This window comes from Thamnophis sirtalis, unplaced genomic scaffold (assembly GCF_051295495.1).
Source record: "Thamnophis sirtalis isolate CommonGarterSnake01/CBP01778 unplaced genomic scaffold, rThaSir2_p1.2 scaffold_3, whole genome shotgun sequence".
In the NCBI taxonomy this organism is placed as follows: domain Eukaryota; kingdom Metazoa; phylum Chordata; class Lepidosauria; order Squamata; family Natricidae; genus Thamnophis; species Thamnophis sirtalis.
The window spans coordinates 69,861,679-69,884,651 of NW_028261383.1; the positions used below are offsets into that span (position 1 = coordinate 69,861,679).

Sequence of the window (22,973 nt, forward strand, 5' to 3'; positions counted from 1 at the left end):
TGCTCAAGCTAGACATATTCAGCACAGTATAATTCTGTCTTGAGTGTGACTATTTTCATATTGAGTAAACACCAATTAATTAACTAACAATTTACAATTCAGTCTGACATTCATCAGATTAATTTCTGTCCTTTCATGTTTTTCCTTCCTTGTTTATATAACTTCCTTTACATGTGGATGAGTTGTGGGAGTTTTAAATTTGAAGACAGAGAACAGCCTTGTCCCTACTGATGTGAACAGCTCTAGGAGATAATATATTTTGCAGCATGAAATAAGAAATATTGTAAAGCTAAATCAATTGATAAATCTCATTGCTTTGTATGGCATTTGAAGTTCCCTGAGTCTAGGTAATGAAATTAGACTAAACCCTTTACAAAGTGTCAAACTTTCATAGGCTATCTGCTTTAGATGGTTTCAAAAAATGTGTGAGCTCAAATATAGTGACAGCCAAAGCTAAAAGAAACGGGTTGAAGACATTACAGAAAATTGTAATACCTTGTGAGATATGACAAAAAGCCAGTGCGATTAAAAGTTTTCACTGAATTGTGAAATTGTTGTTCAGGAACATAAACTGCCATCAATTTATGTGGTGTCATTAAGAATAAAATACTCAGCAGTACAGATTCTTTCTTTTTTCCTTAAATTCAGTCTCTATACTCTCTTTTATGGGCTTATTTATCCTCTCTAAGATTTGTGTTTTGCTTTTTTTCTTCCTGTTTCCAAAAAAGGAATACAAGACTGGAGGCTAATAGTTGCATTAGAGGCACCTGAATGCAGTTGTTACCTGCAGGCCGTTTCTATTGTCTCAGTGAAATTAGATTCCTCCAATATACTGTATTTTAAAACTTCATTTGGAAAGAACATCTCCTTCTGTGGAAAAATGTCCTCCTTAATCTTAACTACCCAATTTTCTTTTGTCACTGTTATTTACCATTTGTTATTTCCTTAAAGCACAATAGCTTTAAATAAAGAATAGTCACAATAACTAATCAAGAACATTTGATTCCATTTTCTTCTCCTTATTTTAGATATATCCCTTATATCCAGGGTCAGTATCTGTAATGATACATGACTTGTGCCTTGCCTCTTCCACCATTGCTAAAACTGACGTATATGTTTCTAATATACAAGAAGTATATGTTGGAATTGTTGATAAGGTTAGTATTCAGTTCTAAATGAATGGTTTGCTACACTGTTTACTGTGGCAATAAAATATTCTGTTCAAAGATTCTTCAAGATTAATTCATTATAGGCAAGTAGTTGGAGTTTCATTTATGATTTATTTTGCTCCAAGGAATATATTTAAGAGCGTCGATAGAAGAGAATATTTGTAGCTCAAGGTTGAACTGTGGGGTCCTTGGTGCTCTCTGAGCTTGGTTGTTTTCCTGCAGACATTTCACTACCAGCTTATGATGTTATCTAGTTTGGTAATGAAAGTTGGCAAGAAAACAACAACCAAGCTCAGCAGAGAGCACTCTGAATACTTCTAGATCATATTCTGTTCTACTGATAAGCAACAAAGACTTTTCTAAGGCGTCTAAAAATATGTAACAGATCTATACTTAATTAGGGGTGTGTATGTTGCAAATGAAAGCAGTGTTAATGGCTTTTTTTCTCCACAACTAAGTCAGAAATCTCATAAATGTTGGCAAGTCTTATTGTTTGAACATGGGGATAAGAAGCTCATGCAACTTGAGCAGTTTGTTTCCTATCCCACAACATAATAGCCAATTCTAACAATCTAACATATTTGGGCAGAGGGGGTTAGATATGGGTACACTTAAGTTTGGAGATGAAAGTTGAAGGTCTCTTAGAAGCAGATTTAATTCATTTTTTTCCTCCCCTAACCTCTGCAAAATAACCTGAATTTTGTTCATACAATTTAGAGTTCATTTAAAAAAGGGAATGGGAATGGTTTTATCAAAAAGGCTTAAGGAGCCGAGGTGGCGCAGTGGTTAGAATGCTGTAATGCAGGCTACTTCAGCTGACTGCTAGTTCAGCAGTTCGGCTGTTCACATCTCACCGGCTCAGGGTTGACTCAGCCTTCCATCCTTCCGAGGTGGGTAAAATGAGGACCCGGATTGTTGGAGGCAATATGCTGACTCTGTAAACCGCTTAGAGAGGGCTGAAAGCCCTATCAAGCGGTATATAAGTCTAACTGCTATTGCTATTGCTATTGCATCCCTCACAATTCAGTCAAGACTGAAGAGGAAAAAAGACCAAGAAAGTCCACTTGCTTTTTGAAAAGGACCTTTTCTGACCTGGAGAATTGAAAATCTCCATAAATAGGCATCCCTCTACTCTTATTTCTATAAAAGAAAAGGGAAGGGAGGGGAACTATAATTACCAAAAATTGCCATTATGCTGCCAAATTTCAGTGATGCAATCAGAGTTTTAGGGTATGGTTTGGGAACAGCAAGCAACCAATAGGCTTTGTCTTAACATAAGCAGTCTATTTGATAAGTCTAAGGTAACTAAACTAAATGCAGTTCAGAAGTTCAATTAGTATGTACACCTAGTTTGGTCTAGTGGTTACCAGACTACAAACCAGGAGACTGGTAATATCTAGTCCCACCTTAGCTATGAAAGCTAGTTGGGTGACTTTGGACCAGTCACTCCATCTCAGCTCACCTCACCTGAGGGTTACTGCTGTGGACAAAATAGGAGAAGGAAGTTGTATTCCTATGTTCTCTGCCTTGAGTTTAAAAATAACAAAGAGCTATCACATTATGGCTTGGGAGCTGCATAGCAACCTCTTTCCCAGCCTTGGCTTATTCCACATCTTATTCTAGAATGGTAACGGGGGATTATACTGGCTGTGAATGGTGTAGATATAATCTAAGTACATCTAAGAAAGCTGACATAGAAGCAAGTTTGATTGCAATCTATAGTTGCTAAGAAATAGTGAAATCACTTTGATTGCAGTCATTCTGTATTATTAGACTGATTGTGGTGCACAATATTTTAAGCTACAGATAAACAGAATGTATTGTTTGAATTGAAATGCAAAACTCTGTAAATATGTATTATAGGTAGAAATTGGCAAAAATGTTAAAGCCTATGTCAGAGTGCTGGATGCTTCCAAGAAATACTTTCACAGTAAAAACTTCAAATTCATGGACTTAACTCTAAAAGCAGCATCTCAGATTATTTCCTTAAAGTAAGTGCTTATGTTCATTTGTTATACTTTGTTTTAAGTACTGTAGAAATAAAACAGTGGATATTTATGACTGTCACTACAGTCCATGATCACATGATGATCATTTCAGTGCTTCACAGCTGGCTTCTGACAAGCCGAGTTGATAGAGAAGCTGGCAGGAAAATCACAAAACACAGTCAAGCAATGTATTGCTTAAGAATCACACAATAATTTGCTTAACCACAATGGAACTCAGGTCATAAGTCCATCACAGTCACATGTCTCACTTAACAACACAGTTGCAAGTCCAAATTGTGGCTATTAAGCAAGGGCGTCCTATATATTTTTGGTTATCTTTTCCCATGTCTTACATTATTTCATATAGCTCATCGCATAGCCTTATTGATATTTCTCACTATGTTATCAGCTCATCATTGCAAATGGACACAACTGAAAACTCTGCATTAGATTCAATTGAGGCAATTGCTCTTTAGTGCTTCTAAAGGCACATTCAGATGTCTACTAATTCATACATTTTATTATTGCAGAGCCCTTGGTGAAACTCCTGATGAATACACAGCTGTTTTTCTTGTGCAAGGCATGGCCATAGGTCAAACCAGTGTTACAGGAGTTGTCACTGACAGATATGGTGAAAAGATCTATTCAGTTCCACAGCAGATTGAAGTAAATATATTCATTGTTAGCTATGCATGCTTTTAGGGTGACTTTTTATAATCATGCTTCTCAGCCAGAAAAGCTCGTCACTCAAAATGATTTTAAAAACTGAAAGCAAAATTATTTTAATGGACAAATATCAGTATCATTAGGCAGAAATCTGGATGTGGTAATGCTCTGCACTTAGCTTGTTAAATCAGGAAAGAGGTTACTAATGATGTTAGTAAGTATCAGAGCCTGGATGATTCTTTTGCTTTCTTTGCACTTATCCAAACAAAGGAGGGAATGAGACTAAACGTTAGGCAGTGATGAGGGTGGAGAGGACAAGCGGAAAGTAGGGGAAAATGCACTTGAGATAATAGTTCAAAAAAAAGCTGGGGATTAATAAGGTAAATGCCATGAAAATGTTCTAGTTCCAAGGTTATTGTAATAGAATAAGGGTAATTGTTAGATAATAAAATAATTTTAAAATGAAAGAAAGGATGACAACAAGGAGTGGAATTGGCAGAACACATTCACAAGCAAGAGTGGGGAAATACTAAAATGCTTCTCAAGGAAAATTTAAGAGAAAAATAATATCAGGCAGAAGAGGGGAATGGCAATCTGCTTTGAGGGCAGAAGTTTAAAAGGATAAAATAAAGCCACTCTAAAAAGAAAAATTGTAAAGAAACACGTGGAGCAAGAACGTACTAAATTCATTTTATTGTTCCAAATAATTGAATTTTAACTTTATAATTAAAAATAAATTCTTGTTCTACTTCTAGGTATTTCCTCCTTTTAAATTGATACCAAAAAAAGTCACTCTACTCATAGGTGCAGTGATTCAAGTAAGTTGTTTTTAAATTATTATGCTGAACTAATTATTTCCATAAGGGACATTAGGGTTGCATGAATAGAAAGTAATCTTAACCTTATTCCTCAATGTGTAGTTTTCCATCAATTAGCATTGCAACTTTACCCAATTTGGTAATTTCCAAATCTTTGGCTACTATAACTTCCAGAATTCTTAAACTGAATATTTAGTAGAAAGCAATTTCTTGATGAGGATGACTAGAAGGCAATGTTAGAACTAAAAAAATCATCATCATTTCTAGACTTTTAGCTGCCTTATCCTCAGAGTCAACACACATCAAACTTAAAAAAATGTGGCAAACATTTTTCATTCATAACTATTCAATAATTATAGGTAATCCTCACTTATCTACCACTAGTTCAGCAACTGTTAGAAGTTAGGGTAGCACTAAAAAAGGAGACTTATGACCAGTCCTCAAAGTTGTGGTTGTCACAGTGCTCCTGCGGTCACATGATCACTATTCAGACACTTGGCAGTCAGCACGTATTTATAATGGTTGTGGCATCATATGATTGCCCTTTGTGGCCTTTAGACCTAGCTTCTGACAAGAAAAGTCAGCGGGGAAGCCAGCAATAAGTCACAAGTCACATGTGATTTCACACTAACGATGGAGGGTGACTCAACTGAAATGAAAGTTGGTGTAGTCACGTGGCATTTCAGTTTACAACCAGCTCGGTTAGCCACAGAGTTGCTGGTCCCAATTGAAGTTGTTGGGGACTATCTGTAAATTGGAATGTTGCAAGGAAAGAAAAGTCATAAGAGAAAGCTAACAAATAATTTTGATCTTGAAAGCATTTATCCAGGTAAATAAAAGAAAAATACAAGCATTTTTTATACTCATCCTCACTTTTCAGTGCATCACATAAAAGTCTACTTACTGTACACATCAGGGGTGGGTTCCTGCCAGTTCTAACCTCTTCTATAGAAGAGGTTCCACAAATCTACAGTGCCGTTTAGAACTAGTTCCAGCTCCCTCTTCCCGCCCATCCGCACATCATCAAGATGAAGAGCGAGAGGAGGAATTCTGGGAGTTGAAGTCCACAAGTCTTAAAGCTGTCAAGTTTGAACACCCCTGGGTTTTTTTCTAAAGGGTTAGGGGTGTAAGGGTCTTGTAACTTGAAAACTTTAAGAATTGCACCCTTCAGTGCCAGAGTTCCTGAGCCAACATTTTGGTTGCTAAGCAAGAGCATTGTTAAGTGAGTTTCACCACATTTTACAAGTTGACCACGCCCATCCAGTCACATGGCTGGCAAGCCACTCCACCCAGTCATATGGCAGGCAAGCCACTCCCACAAAGTAGGCCACACCTACAGAAGAGGTTTTAAAATGTTTTGAAACCCACTACTGGTACACATGCATAATTCCACACATGTCCAAGACCTTGGTAACTTTGAATGTGTATGGGAGGGGAAGGACTGGAGCCTAGAAACCATACAGTTGGGCGGGGGTGAATTATATGCTTAATAATCTGCCTTTTCCTCTTCTGTCCTCCTTAAAGAACAATGTAATGACAAAGAGCTTTGTATCACTAGCAATAGGGGTGGGATTCTACTGGTTTGAACCGGTAGCTCCGAAAATCAGCTGGGAGCACCAAGTGGGCCTACTCCTGCACTTTACCTGCCTTTATCTTCTCAGTTGAACCGTGTGGCAGAGTAGATTGCCGCGCCTCATCTGTTTTCTTTCCCAAGGAGTAATGTAAGTGTTGTGAAATGCACACTCAGCGAACCGGTTGTTAAACTGATAGGATCCCACCCCTGACTAGCAACCTCAGTTTGCATCTGTTGTATTATTAGAATATAAGTACCGGTTACTAGATCTTATTCAATCTATAAATCGAGAACAAATGAGAAAGTAATTCTTATTTTTTTAAATAACTAACCACAGATTACTTCTGAGGGAGGGCCGCAGCCTCAGTTCAACATAATCTTTTCCATCCACGATCCCAGCATTGCTTCCGTAAACAACAGTGGCTTTATAACTGGCAAAGCTGTGGGCAACAGTACCATACTGGGAATGGTTCAAGCAGTTCACACAGAAGCTGGCAAGGTTGTGGTTGCATCCCAGGTAACATCTTGATACATGTATATATAATACCTCTGAGCTGAAGGGTAGGCTTATGAAAAGTTTTTTAAGCATCTCTTATCATTTTAAAATGAAGAATGGATTCCAGTTAATAGTTGGTAGATGTGCCATATGTAGGCTATTTACAAATACAGTACTTAATCAGTGGGACACCATGAGCTCAGAGACATGGGACTGGTGGATTCATCACTGGGCTCAAAGCCTTAGTGCCAATCAGAAGAAAAGGTAGACACGATCAATTCAAAAATGTGCTTTTTAATCTGGGCTGGATCCCTATCCAGATTTGATATTAAGCTACTATTAACTCTTAAAATGACAGTTTAGGATAAGGATGCTTAAGCGAATCTTTTCATGGATGAATGGATGGCAGTGGTGGCCATATCTTCAAGATTTGGTTGTATCTATCACTTATTCAATATTGTTATCATTTTGAATGGTCACTGAAGGAATTGTTATTAAGCAAGGACTACCAGAACTGTATATCAGTTAGTGCTGGGTTTTATTTATGCAGTCTTGTTTTATATTAGACGACATATTATTTGTTTTACTAGTTTCACTTGTGACTTTCTATACTAAATCACTAAAGTATAGAACCATAATAAATTGTACCAAACTAGTATATATGTTCCAGGAGCATGGACAAGAGGCACTCTTATTTTTATTTGATTTTTCCTTTTTCCTCTTTTTTAATAACTTTGTAATTTGTTCTGAGAACTTCAGAACTGATTATTGGCACTGTTATTAGCAGTATGATAAATAATTAATTCTCATAGATTTTATGTTTTCACAATGCAACATTAACCATGTGCAACGATTATGTACAAAATGTACACATTTTTAAAAACCATAAATATTTTTTACGATCATTGCTGCTAAATACAAATAGAAAACTCTAAACAAGCTTGTATTCATGAAACTGTTACCCAGTTTTAAATATACTTTTCAAATAAATCCTCTTTATGTATTGCTTTGTTTGGCTAGATTTTGATGAGCAAAGATTTCACATGCTCACATGGCTTTGATCTGTCATTGAGTTTTTTATTGTCCTGATTTATATATCACGTCTGCAATTTCATCCATTATGTGTTGTATCTCATTTAGGCTGTAAATCTTTTACTGTTTTTCTAATTCAATGCAGAAATGAGCTATAAAAATTAAAAGTTAGACTGAAACTGCTAATCAAATTTCATCCTTTAGATTAACAATACAAGGTGCTTCTACTTTAATTTCAGAAAGGAAATTATTTCCCAAGATCCTAGAGGAAAAAAATGGCATTTACCTATATGAGGCATAGAATAGCTTAGAATAAATTATTTGATTCTCATGGTTGTTCTCTTCATTTTTTGTGTTATATAATTTGTGTTTATTATTTTTTATATTATTATTTAGTCAGCTGGTTGATTTGAGCCAGTTTCAATTTTTGTAATTTTGAATTTTTTGTAGGTCATCTTGTGTGCCATATATTGATACTGTAAAGCTAGCTGGCTTTGAATAAATAATTATTGGTGTTTCTAATGTTTAGATTCAGATGGTGAATGGCAACAAATATGAATGAAAATGCAGACATACAGCACAATTAATTGAATCGGTATAATGCTTTTTGATGTTCCCTTTAGGATAAAGTTGAAGTTGAGGTAATTCAGCTTGAAGCTGTCAGAATCCATGCTCCTATTACTCGAATGAAAACTGGAACTCAGGTAAATCAAAGTCAAACATTTCTGCTGTGGTTGCTTCTGCTGCAATAGTCAAATATGATTGACCTTCAGTGTAGCACTTTAATACTCACCTAATTTTAATCTTTTCTTTTTAAAAAAAAATGTCATATCCCTTGAAAAGGAGAAAAAATTTCCTTGTTAAAAAGGTAAAGTTCCCCTCACACATATGTGCTAGTCATTCCCGACTCTTAAGGGGCAGTGCTCATCTCCATTTCAAAGCCAGCACTGTCCGAAGACGTATCCGTGGTCATCTGGCCACCATGACTAAATGCCGAAGGCGCATGGAACACTGTTACCTTCCCACCAAAAGTGGTTCCTATTTTTCTACTTGCGTTTTTACATGCTTTTGAACTGCTAGGTTGGCAGAAGCTGTGACAAGTAACGGGAGCTCACTCCATTACGCAGCGCTAGGGATTCAAACCTTGTCGACCTTTCTGATCGACAAGCTCAGTGTCTTAGCCACAGAGCCACCGCGTCCCCTTCCTTAAGTTAGTCTTTCTTTTTTTTCTCAGATGCCGGTATACGTGATGGGCATTGCTGGCAATCAGACCCCTTTTTCATTTGGAAATGCGGTGCCAGGCTTAAGGTTTTATTGGTCTGTCACTACGAGGGATATCTTGGATGTCAAGTCAAGATTCAATGAGGTAAATGCTAATTCCATATTATGATTTAAATTTTTTACAACTTTACTGGAATTAATGTTTCATAGAGTGTGGTTTGGGGAAAAATGTCTTCTTCAGCAGTGGATATATAAAACATTGTCTCTGGTTTGTTTTAAAACAATCTTCTCCACCTTGGCATCTCAAAGTGTTGAAACTGCCACCGACAAAAATATAACAGAAAGGAGAAATTTGTGAATAATACCTCCAGCTGTAACCCTAAAAGTTTCTTTAATAAGGATTTTCCTACATTAGCAAGAAGCTCCTTTCGATTCTGTGATTCTTATATGTGCATTCTGGGGTTTCTAATAAACCTCTTTTGTCAGCCCACAAAACATTGGAAGACTATTCTTTTTTAATAAAAAGGGAGAGTACCAGCCTTGAGATAGTGAATGGAAGTCCACCATTACCTTAATTAACATTTTTTTCCTTACAGGCTTCCCTTCAGCTTTCGGCGGAAAATAATTTTGCGGTGGATGTTTATGGCAAAGGGAAAGGGAAAACAGGGCTGAAGGTTGTTGTGAAAGTCCTTGATCCTTCAGCTGGACAGTTCTCTCACATGGCAAAAGAATTGACAGATGAAATTCAAATACAGGTAACACATCGGCAGTCCTGTAGTTGAAACATTGGTAGCTGTTTACAGAAGGCTGCTAAAATCCATATGAAAAAAGAGACGTTTGTGTGTCTGTTCCACAAATGAAGGACTGAATGGATTCATAAATTTGCATAACGCAGGAAGAAAGCATGCACATTGCTATTGCTCATCAAATTAGTACCAGTGGTCCTTGACCTATCACCACAATTGAGCCCAAAATTTCCACTGCTAAGCAAGCATGGTCGTTAAGTGAGTTTTGCCCCATTTGCGACATTTTTTGCCACAGTAATTAAGCAAATCACTGCAGTTGTTAAGTGAAATGTGCGGTTACTAAACTTCCCCCAGTGAGTTTGCTTGTTGGAAGCAGATTGGAAAAGTTACAAATGGTGATCGCGTGACCCCCAGGACAGAGCGACTCTCATAAATATATGTCTGTTGCCAAACGCCTAAATTTTGATCACGTGACCAGGGGGATGCTCCAATGGTCATATGAAAAATAGTCATATGAATAATATGAAAAGTGAATGGTCACTGAAGGAATGGCTGTAAGTCAAAGACTACCTGCATTGCCATGAAAGTCTGAAACCTTTGGTTTGTTTCAGTGAGAAACTGAGAAGCATATCTAATCTAATATCAAAAGCCAGAAGAGCTATATATCTAGTGATAGTTAGCTGTCTTTCCTTGTCTTTCTGTCAGATTTGGGGAAATGCAGATAAAATTAAGTAAAAAAAATGCAATTTATAAAATTGAATTTTACTTCTTTTGATACTGAATTTTAGTTTCTTTTGATAGAGGGGAGACACAGAGAAGAGTTTAATCATTCGGTATCAGAGCAATGTTTCAGATTTTCATAGTTAATGCAATAAGATCAGCAATAACTTTCCCATTTTAAAACAAACTATCTATTGTGAGCTCTGTTAAGAAAGTAGTCAAATTATATTTAACAGAGTTTCTGTAATGTAACTTCATTGATTTCATTGAATCTAATTAGAAGCAATTGTGTTTAAAATTACTCTGAAATAAATGAATGGCATTTTCTGAGAGCTAAAGAACTTGAATAATTAAAGTTGGCTATAAAGATTAAATATATTCTGAATGATTTCTATCAACTGAACAATTAGTGCACATCATCACAGCTTTGAGTCATATGCATGTGAATTATCTAGATGGAATAATGTTTCTCCTGGATGCATAATAATTAACAGTTTCTTAAAGCACGTAGTTACTTTAGGAAGGGGTATGGAGGGGAACGAGCAGAATAGTTTCAGGTCTTAAATATGTTCAAAAGTTTAAATATAATTATTTTAAAGAATGCATTTTGCATATCAGGCAATTACCAATCCAATTCTTATCCCAGTAAGACTTGAACAAAACGACACCAAATACAGAATAAAAATTGAATGTTCTTTCTTCTGATAGCAGGCAGTGGGGTAACCTGGACTTCTCATACAGATCTTTACTTAGTAATTACCTTTTGACATCATGACAAGCCTGGGAATTAAGCTTAATAAATATGTTTATATATGTTGATACATATATAAAATACCAAGATTGCATCTATGGTCAGAATAACAACAGCTACAGTATGTGTCAAAAATAGTTAAAAGTGAAAGAGCTGTATAAGCTTATATGTATATATTTGCATAGAAACACCACCATATTCAGACACAATTATTTGCAAGCAGGATCACAACGTTAGAAGCTTTTATAAATAAGTATACCTAAATGTTTAAATGGTACCACTTTGCATTCTGCCTAGTGGGTACATGTGGTTTGAAAATGACTTTATATATACACCTGGGATTTTAAAATGATGTCTGTAAGTCATTCTGATAGTAAGAAGCATTTTTGCAGTGAATAGGGGCAATACAACTGGAATAATGTTGAGTCAGATTCAATTTAGCTATTTTCCTTCCTATTTAATCTTTCCCAAGTACTAATTATTTGGATGTTGATGTTTCATTTTGGAGGTATATCTTGCAAAGTTCATAGTGTTGTTAATACATTCCATTGATCAAATTTGTCTTCATAAAGTAATCTGGAAGTGAAATTCCTTTAATTCACCACTTCTAGTCCAGCACTTTTCATCTATGCAATTTCCAGAGTTCATTGCCAGGACAAAGCCTTGATATATCTGGGAAGTTCTAAGTTGGTGGATAATGCTTTAGCCTGTTGTGCATACTTTCTAGTTTATTCCCAGAGAATCTCACAATTCCCACCAGGGAATGACATGCATCTCATTCTACTCTGCAGAGATACACACTGTTGCCTTTCCATGCCTATGTAACATCTAAAATAAAAACAAAGTGGGATCGTTTTTATTGTGTTGAATGTTATCTCACTATTTAGCTCAAATGAAGGTTTAAGGTATACACAATATAAGGAAACTAACAGATTCACTTAAGCATTAGTCTGCTTCTACATTTTCCAAGAATAAATATTAGAAAGTAGGTGATATGCAAAAAAAACCCCACATATTGTTTTCTTTTCTTTGCCCAATATGTTTCTCAGACTGTTGCCAAAGATGGGGACTCTGGTTTCCAGAACTGCTTGCTAATAACTCTGTGCATCATTTGAAAGAAAAACATTTTTTTTTGCTAAACTTTGTAACTTATACAATTTGGGAAGTTAATCATGATTTAGGAGATATTTTCCTGCAAACCTAGTATATATATTTGTCCCTTGTAATTCTGAATTAAATCTCTGCAGAGGTGTGTGTATTTATATGTGTGTGTGTGTGTTTCATTTTAAAATAAATGCCTTAGTGCATTCCATACTTCATCATGTAAGTATTTTAAATATAACACTAATACCTATTTATATGATAACTTATCTAATATTTGTTTTCTAGGTATTTGAGAAACTAGTTCTTCTGGGAATAGATTTAGGGCAGATATTAATGTCAACAAACTCCTTTTTTAAAGTTCAAACAAACAGGTAAGTAAACAAACCAATCAGCTGCTGATTAGTTACAAAAGCCTCGGCATCTGGCAGCTCTGCCCAGTTCTTCCTGCCTGGAGCAAAAACAGTTTGGTGCCAAAACAAAGGTCCCCAGGAATAGCCATGTCTGTAGTAGACTCAAGTTCTCTCCACCTCAGAGTTACTAGACTATTCCAGTAACAAATAATCACCCACAAGCATTAGAATATCCTCTCTTGGACATAATTACATAAGAAGTATTCTGCTGGATTAGGTCCATCTAAACCGAGGGTATCAAACTCAATTTCATTGTGGGCCACATCAATGTTGTGTTTGATCGGGGGAGGGGGGACTTAGGTGGGCATGGCTGGCTCAACATCACTTGTGACGAGGGTGCCTGTGGTGGCCCATGCACCAAGCACTCTGCCAAAGACCACAGGCTCCCAAAGCTCCATTTTCGGCTGAAATAACCTCCTGCAATCCTCTGAGAAATAGAGCTCGGGAGGGCCACATGCAGTGCTCCAAGCTCCTTTTTTGCTGGCAGAGGCACTGCAGGCTGGTTTTGCTGTTTCCAGGGTGGCCCTAACAGGATCTAAGCACTCTGTGGGCCGGTTCCAGCCCCCAGGTCTTGAGTTTGAGACCCTTGATTTAGACCAGTAATCTGTTTTCACATGTCTCCAGGCAAACTCCTATCCTCTTGATTTCCATGTATTGATCCAATCTTTTTTGAAGTCAGAGAAGCTGATACCCAGTATTACATCTCATTATAAAGTTGCTGATTGCTCCTAAATTAACGGGGAACATTAAAATCAAGAGAAATAAGGATGGCCACATTTATGGATTCGGGGACAAAATAAGGCAAAGTCATTTATATGTAGCAAAATAAAGAGATTTCCAGGACACATTAATATGGTGTTTAGACGGAAATGGAGAAAGACCCTCAGATAAAGTAGATTACAAGGAGACTTGGTACTGTACTGTGTGTGTTTCAAATTATGCTTGGTAAATTCCCAATATTTGAATCTGGTAGCACAGAAATAATATATTTACTAAATAATATGTTTACTAAATGAATAAATAAATTTCAAATCCATCTTAGATTCTAAAAATGTTTTGGAGGTATATGCTGTAAGAACAAGACAATGTGTTAAGAAATAGGAATGTATCTTGTATAGTTACCCTTTGAATTTGAGTTTCAGAGATCTATAGCCTGCCTGCTTATTTGCTTATTTTTTATTTATTTAAAAATCAAGGGATGGAGCGGCTTCTCTAACTTACCGTGTACTGGATAGTCAAGACAAGGCTCCTGTGGTAGAAATTGATGAAAGTGGTTATCTTAGTTCTCATTCTCACATTGGACTATCAACAATAGAAATAATTTCCCAAGAATCATTTGGAATCAACCAGACACTTGTTGTCGCTGTCAAGGTACTATGTTTCAGTTCTTTTCAATGAGAATAGAATGCTAACTTGCTCAAGGCATTTTGCTATATTTAAAATTAAAATTTCCACTATTCCAGCTCAAGAAAAAAATTGAAGCTTTGAATCACTTAAATAGAATGACAAAGTACTGTTTTCATTTTATTCTCTGATATTAACTTTGCAAAATACATAATGTGGTAGTGAAGAGCAGTGTTTAGAAAAATATAATTGCATGATGTTGATTGATTGATGGATTCATTCATTAATTCATTGATTCATTACTTGCCATAAGATCGTGTTGACTCTTAGCAACCAAAGAGACAAATTTTTGTCCTTAATCTGTCCCTAACCTGGTCTTTCAGATCTTCAAGCAAAGTTGACCTTTCATAAAACACTTACAACTCCCTTGACTTAAGAGTTTAGTGCAATTAATATGGATGTTATTCTCTATAGAGTTTGGGGAAGATAGCAATAGAAGAAACTGAAGAGTTCTGCTTGAGTAACCATCCCTAAGTGGTTAAAATATGGAAAAATGAAGCAGTTGGATAGTATCAGGCAACTATTTCAGGCACTTGAGTTTAAGTGTTATAAAAAGGCACCAAATAGTATAACTATTTGCAATGGTGATTGTTATTATCCTGCCAAAAGTAGGAAATATATTTTTGCCCTGGGTTCTAAATAAAGGATGTGCCTTTTTGCCACATCAGTCAGAAAAATTGGACTGGCTTCAATCAGCTCATATTTCTGGGAGACACAGTTAAAATCCCAAACAATGCAGTAAGATCAAAAGCATGTTTATTAGTAGGGTAGAAAGTAATCCAGATAATCACATACAATATAACGGCTTATGTGTATTTTGAGCAATGGGAAAACTGATTTCCCCTTCAATTTTTTTATTGATCGTGTCATGCAGGTAGCTCCTATTTCCTACCTGAGAATATCCATGAACCCAATTTTCCATACAAAAAATCATGAACCTTTACTGGCATTACCATTGGGCATCACTTTGAGTTTGACTATCCACTTCCATGACAATTATGGTGATACTTTCCATTCACAAAATTCCATGCTTCACTTTGCAGTCAACAGGTAATTTGATTAGCACTTGATTATCATAAATTATGCAAACATTACTAAAGCCTTTCAGATGTGAAGATGCACAGTGAAAGAGAACATTCTTAATATCATTTATGATATCTGATGTTAGTTTGATTGTCAGGTGCTTGATATATATCAATAGAATGGTGTATGTACTAATGTATTGCTGTTGGCCAACATCCATGAATTGGATTAAGAAACTGATGGAATGTAGTTTACAGTTAACATATTGATAGGGTACATGGGGCCTACAAGATTGGTAGGTGGAAAATATATACCAGACAGTGTGTTACGTTTATTCTCAGAAAGGTGCTTTTGGAATATGGGGAAATAAATGTAGCACTTGTCATTGAAGGATTTAAATCAGCCACGTGTTTACCTAGGGCCACTTGTCAACTACAAGGGCAGCTGCAGGATGCTAGTGCTACTTTCAAGAGTTGTAGGCAAATGTTATATTCAGACTACTGTGCACTTCAAAGCATCTTTTCAAAATTATTTGCATAAGCCTGTAAATGCATCAGCATTATGTGTTTAAAACTTATGCCAGTTTCTTTTAATAGTAATTAAAGTCATTTAGCTGGAATAAATCCCATTTGTTTTATACTACCTTCAAGAAAAGCACATATGATCAAGTGTATCAGACATTTGTAAGTGGACCTAGACAAACAACCTGTAAGTGGCCCAAACAAGCAATTAATACATGGCTGATATTTGATCCTATATATATAGGGGACACACACACACACACACACACACACACACACACACACACATATATATATATATATATATATATATATATATATATAATTTGTTATATTTGTGCTGATAAATAAATAAAGGGAGACTAGTATAGATCTATTTCAAGCTATTTAGCTCTCATCAGCTAGCCATACCCTTACTGGGAATCGAACCTAGCTTATGAGAGCTAAATAGCTTGAAATAGATCTATACTAGTCTCCCTTTATTTATTTATCAGCACAAATATAACAAATGTAACAAAAAGGCAACAGTAAAAAATATTGGGTTTCTGTCTGGATGGTCTCTTGTGACGAGCCGAAGGACAGAGAATGGAAGTGTGACCTTCCTCCCATATTTGGGCATACCAGGGGTTGTGACTTTAAATATATATAATGTGTATATATATATATATATACACAGTAAACATTCTGTAATAGTGTGCTGAATTTCTATATAATACATACTGGAATTAAAAACTGGCCTACTGAGAATGAATGAAAAGCATTTCCAAACCACAATAGACAAGTGATCTAACTTTTCATCCTCTTGTATCTATGGCAGGGATGTCAAACTCATGGTGTCACGGCAGCGTCACATGATGTATCTGGACTTTTCCCCCCTTTGCTAAACCAGGCTTGGGTGTGGCCAGTTCATGATGCATCTGGCCCGCAGGCCGGGAGTTTGACAGCCCTGATCTATGACATTCCCACACTTCTGTTCTCTTGACTGTTAATAATAATTTATATATTTAATTTATTATTTATTTTAATTAATTGTTTTTGTCTACAGAGATGATTTTTTACAGGTTGGGAAAGGGACCACTAACAATACTTTGGTACTTCGAACAATGAACATTGGACTAAGTTTGCTTAAGGTTTGGGATGCAGAACACAATATTGCAGACTACGTCCCTCTTCCTGTCCAACATGCCATCTCCGCTGAGCTCATCGATATTATTGTAGGTGATGTCATATGTTTAACCTCCTCACTGGTAAACCAAGACGGTAAGATGATTTGAATAATAATTGGCATTAATGGAGAATAAAAAAAAGACTCATGGAAACTTTTTGTGTTTGCACACAAGGCACATATTCAAAATAACCATATATAATATATACAAATATATTGGAATTTAATACAATACAAATGGTGTGTGAAAGAAATAGGAAACAGCTTTTATATTTGGTAATGCATCCCTTTATGAATACTAAGGATATTTTGCTGATCCTTGTTTTAAAAACCTCTGTAAAATTGATGTAAGAACTGATACACAGATATGAAAATATGAATGAAAGCAAGACTTAGCGTTGCCCAACTGGATTTCTTATTTGAAAGGTATTCTATGCCCTCATTGCTCAATCTGTGTTATTGATTGTGCATTTGGAATAGCAGTGAGGGAGGATTTGGCCAACTCAGAGCTTTCCCAGAGGGAGACCCAGGTAAAGAGAATGTGTGGTCCCAAGCTAGAAGGGATGAGATGGAAAGAGGTTCGGAGGTTCGAAGACGACATATCCTACAGTCACTCCAGTGATATTAAATTAGAAGTTTTTAGCTTTCATCTAGCAAATTATGTCTAATAGATGTAAGCAAATAAAGGGTTGCACATGATTGGATCTCACAGTCTCGTATCTGAGTCTGAAAGTATAGCAGCAGTAGCACAGACTGAGCATAGTAGGGAGAAAGTTGGAAGTCTAAAACATGTCAGCTTATCAGAAGAAAAAATGTTTCTGTGTACAAAAATACTGCTTTCAGAAGGAAGACTACTATTATGAAAAAATAAAAAGCACTAACTAACAAGACTAGGAGACAGCATCTTGATTTATTATAGTGTAGCCACCTCACAAGTTCTTCATTTTGTCAGGTTCCCACACCTGCTGATATAGCTACATTTAAAGGGCTTTCTGGTAAGGTGGGCTAAAAGGCATAAAGAGACAATTTTACCTCAGGGAAAATGATGTTCCAGAAGGTAGCTGCCATGAGAGAAAAGATATTTCTCCCAATATATTCTGCAAGATATAATTCATTAGTAATTGGGACCTGTTTCATACTCCTTCTGCTGGACATAGGTAGACATAATCAGAAAGAAGCAGACCCTCAAATAAATATTAATGCCACAGTCATTACAAGCAAAGCAGTCTTTTGTTCAACGTGACAGATTTGACATGCTGGCTAAAACAATGGATTGAAGGTATTTTTCCTAGGATGCTGGATAATTCCAGTAGGGCAGATACAGGTCTTTTATTAGGCCATAGCACAATAATAAAGACATAGGTATGATGCAGATGCTGAACTACTATTCTGTGAATACTTCAACTTCACTGTGGAGAGCAGATTAGCTCTATTCTAAAAGATAGATTTTTGTAATGTGATATCTGCATTTATGAATATCTTATTCAATTTTATAAGAATATTCATAATGCTACCACTGAATTTATAAAAGTAGAAAAATAATATATTACAAACATTTATTTTTTATTAAAAACATGTATATACGCATGATAGATACTACATTTGTAGAAAATAACTCTCTTAAGATTGGCAGTTGCAGTATGATTATTTTTACAAATATTCTTTTTTATAGGTTTAACAGGAACATGGAGTTCTTCTTCAGACAGTATCCTTCAGATTGATTCAAAAGCTGGAGTGGCTGTAGCAAGGAACTCTGGAAGTGTTATAATATATTATGACGTATCTGGGTTGTGTAAGACATATAGAGAGGTAAGTCACTTCTGAAATTCCTCATTATTACACTTTTATTTTATTGTATATTTAGAGTTTTTATGTTATCTTATAACTGAAATATTTATGCCACCCTGTAAGCTGTATTATTTTATAACAGCAAATACTTCAAAATTATTCATTATTGGCTCTTGCCAAAGAAGCTATAGCTCCTAAAATAAAAAAAAGAAATAATCATTTATAATCAAAGAATTGCAATGAATACTTTGAAGAGACATCATCCTTCTTTGTTGAACCTCATGATTTCTAGAAGTCCCATTAATCATAGATGGCAATGATTTTTGCTGCCACCATGATGACACAGCAATAAGTCAGAGGAATGGATCATTAATATTAATTTGGGACCCACCAAAAGCCAATGTGAAATCACAAATTGGATCAATCTGTGCAGAGTAAGCCACAATAGTCACAGATCAAACAATTCCTGACAACTCTGTAGAGAATGTACCTGGATTCATGGCATGGATCTTTCATATTTCTGCATCAGTAACTCCCAAAACATCAACCAGCAAAACATAGGTCACTTCATCTGCATAGAATGAGCCAGTGGAACTAAACAGGAGATTGAAACAGAAGTGTTATTGCTTGCCAGCTCAGAACCAGTTCAGGGCCACTCCGTGGGAATGTTTGGTAGCCAGCTATTATTTGCTGTTTCTTTAAGAGGGCTGCTTAAGGCAGAATGACTTGGGTTGCAACCTCAATGGAGGTGTCACTTCAAGAAAGAACCACTTTGGAGCCAAAAGATGCAAAGGGCTGAACACCCTAATAAAGGTATTTCAATATGTGTGCAGGGACTAGATTTGCTATTAGGTGGGAACCAGGAATTACTAGGAGAGGAGTTTAGATCTCACTTTGGCCACCTGATGAAAAGTGGACCAAAGGAAGTAGGACTCAAAATTAGAACTTGGTTGTCACTTAAAGGCAGCGTATATGAGGAATGGTAAGATAATGGTTCCTGAGAGATTTCCTGTATTGATGTTCTTTGTTTTAGTGGGAAAATGATGTCCTTTTGATCTATTAAAAGTTCATGTTGCTGTATTGAGGACAGGCAGGGAGGGTCTGTTTTATGGAATCTAGAATGGCAGATAGTAGTTTTAAGAAATAGAAGATTTAATATTGGCAGGAAGATGTTACAGGAAAAGATTAAAAGTTGAAGGCATCCTAATTGGATTCCAGGCTTAAGGAATGGCTCAGCACCATAGATAACCTGCATTTCTTCCAACCTAATTTTTGTTAAGAAATCTGACTGGAGGAGGCATGTGGAGAAATTTAGTTGTGATCCATAAGAATAATTCCTGTGACAGAATTGTTTCATATTAAGTGTGAGCATCTGCATCTTGAGACTGTAAATATATTGCTAATTCATTAGCATACCAAAATCCCTGACTAAACTTTCCTTTAATTTTTGTTGGAGACCACCTACACTGAGAACTTAACAACTTTGAAGCTGGTTTGTTTGAAATAGTCAGAACAAATATGGATTTATCCAAATTATTCAATTTGCTGTTTTGTTTTAATTGGCATGGTGCTTTATGAGTGGAAATACATGCCATTTCCCATTCTCATGAATGGCTTATCATCCAGTTAAGTTTGGATTAATAGATGCACATCACCTCTTCAGGGTAGTGAGCATGTTAGGAAGATCTACTTGAAATGCTTATTGGATCCAGTTGGAAGTCAAAAGCCTTGGAAGAATTTGGGACTGGTTCTACCAGTTTTTAAGGTGATGACATAATTGCTGAAAATTATCTTTTACTTGCTTCAGAGTCAGTCTTATTATACAAAATTAAAACAGTAGGAGATGAATCAGCAAGAGCCCATCTGGAAAAAGACCTGACCATAATCTACGACCGTAACATAAACCCTATTTGAAAGAGAAAACTATATATTTTGTTACAAAATTCCTTTGATGGAATCTAAATAGAAAATAAAGCTCATGGTCTGTATAGAACATACTACAGGTACTTCTTGATCTACAACCATTCATTTAATGACCAAATTTCCAATGGCAGTGAAAAAAGTGTCACATGACTGGTTTTCAAATCATCCCCATGTTCACATGATAATTGATGCACTGTCCTGGGTCATGTGATCACTATTTGTAACCTCCTCAGTCAATGAAAGTAACTAGATCTGTTTAACAACTGATTTGTTTAACCAGTGCAGTGATCACAACAACTGTGGCAAAAAATGGGGTGCATCTCTTTTAACAACTTGGCTTACTAATGGAAATTTTGGACTTAGCTGTGGCACTAAATCGAGGATGACTCGAAATCATATATCCAACAGTATTGTAGTTATGTCTTTCAAATTCTGATTTTGTGTGAGAGAGAAAAGTGTATTAGGACAGATAGTATAAGAGTTGATATGTTAAAAACAGGCATAGAGCACGAGATATTGGAAATTGTAAGAAATTAATGTTTATGCCAGTGGTTCTTAAACAGGGATAATTATGCTCAAGGGGGAAACCAGGGATAACCTTGGAGTAATGCAGCAATTTATAATTGCTTGTTTGTGAGTCAATGATCCAGTTTGGGACTGCCTTTGCTGAAATGCTTGTCTAAAACAACAATCTGAGAGGGAGGTGTTGGTGAGATTAATTCAGACAATACTATAAGTAATCCAATCCAACAATAGGAAAAGAGATAATCGAGTCAAGAAGTTTAAGAACTACTAGCTTATACTATTATCCTTAGTTATTTCAACATAGCTGAAAACTGAACAGAAGTCAACAGCAGTACAAATTAGAATGTTTTAAGATATAAAATACAGTTAGTTTCCTGTAGTGGTTAAGGCACCAGACTAGAAACCAGGAGATTATGAGGCCCAAGCCAGCTGGGTGACCTTGTGCCAGCGACTCTCTCTTAGCCCTAGGAAGGAGGCAGTGGCAAGCTACTTATGAAAATCATGGCAAAAAAACTGCAAGCATTTGTACAGGCAATCCTTTGTGTGAGAGACAGTGTCTCTCACATGTGTTCTTGTTGTTGTAAATGTTTTATTGTTATATGATAAATATGATTTGTTTGATTAAAAGTTTTTTAAATGTTTAAAGTAAATAATAAGACAGCGTGTTTAAATTTATATACCACTGAGATTAAAGTGAGATGCAGGCTAATTCAGAAAATACCCAAGAGGCCAGATTTTATGATCTCTAAACTCAAGAGAAAATTAGATCCATCCAAACAATTGTCACTGAGTATTATGTGATTTCTTTTCCCCTTTAGGTGTTAATTAACGAACCTAAAAAGATTGTGGTAACACATATAAGTGAAATGAAAACAAATCTTCAGGATACTTCAAAAGTTATACTTCAAATTGGAGATAGAAGTAAAAATTTGAAAGGTATACTTATTAAACTTAAGCTTACATTTACAATAATGCCTAATTTTGTCTATTTTTTTATTATTCTGCATAACTGCTTGGTAGCTGTACTGAGCCACATACTTGCTTGATACAGATAAAGTCTAAGGGTATATGCCCTGGCTAAATTCAACCTTGATATACTCAAATTATGTTTCAATTTGTGACATAAATAATATCTTTTGTGGCATAACAAATGCTGAATGATTTATAAGTACGTATATTTCAACAGCACATTGCAGAACACTCAGCAGTTTCTGATCTATTGAATATATTTTCAGAAGAACTAATGTCCCATTACAATTCAATAATAAATGACACAATTTATCTTCTTGACAACCTTTGAAAAACACATTAATGAGACCTCCATGGAATACTCAAACTTCTTGATTACTATGTCTTTATCCTTAGTTTAAATAAAGTGAGATTACATGTCATTCAGTATGACCTATCACCTGGCAATGCTTTATACATAATTCATTTTCAACAAATATTGTTATAAAAGTTTTTTTATTAAGTGCTTTGAACACAGGAAAGAACGCTTGTCCATTTAAGTGTTAGTGCTCTAATCAATGGCACTTTTTAAAAATTCTGAAACCCCTGCATGATATTACATTTCTTGGTACAGCTTATTCTTGAATAGATTTTTCTTTTATAATTTTTCAATAGTTTATTGTTCATTAGCCATTAGACATTATCAAACTGCAAAATAAAAAAACAAGATTAATAAGATCATATATAAAAATGAAACAATTTTTTTTTTAAAAAAATGAAGAATGCAAATTGTATTTCTATATCATTAATACAATTTACCCCAATTAGATGCAAACATGCAGGTCTGAACTAAACAATTTTATTCAAATAAAGTGCCATATAATATATATAATGTTTTAAATTCTGTCTGCACATGAAATATATTGTTTTAATAAAAGGATACCAGTGGGTATCCAGTGGGTATCTAGTGTGCAGTCTAGAA

General features: G+C 35.6%; 1 protein-coding gene across 1 annotated transcript in view; it reads left to right on the forward strand.

The window, feature by feature from the left end:
- NUP210 (nucleoporin 210) overlaps positions 1-22,973 on the forward strand; it is an 82,921-nt gene that overhangs the window by 52,268 nt on the left and 7,680 nt on the right. The window contains exons 21-34 of the mRNA XM_087709085.1: positions 1,029-1,157; positions 3,033-3,160; positions 3,688-3,823; positions 4,579-4,641; positions 6,552-6,731; positions 8,366-8,446; positions 8,977-9,108; positions 9,560-9,718; positions 12,570-12,655; positions 13,891-14,065; positions 14,973-15,148; positions 16,688-16,902; positions 18,480-18,616; positions 21,862-21,979. Coding sequence (XP_087565211.1) covers positions 1,029-1,157; positions 3,033-3,160; positions 3,688-3,823; positions 4,579-4,641; positions 6,552-6,731; positions 8,366-8,446; positions 8,977-9,108; positions 9,560-9,718; positions 12,570-12,655; positions 13,891-14,065; positions 14,973-15,148; positions 16,688-16,902; positions 18,480-18,616; positions 21,862-21,979 — 1,915 coding nt within the window. The remainder of the gene's footprint in view (positions 1-1,028; positions 1,158-3,032; positions 3,161-3,687; positions 3,824-4,578; positions 4,642-6,551; positions 6,732-8,365; positions 8,447-8,976; positions 9,109-9,559; positions 9,719-12,569; positions 12,656-13,890; positions 14,066-14,972; positions 15,149-16,687; positions 16,903-18,479; positions 18,617-21,861; positions 21,980-22,973) is intronic.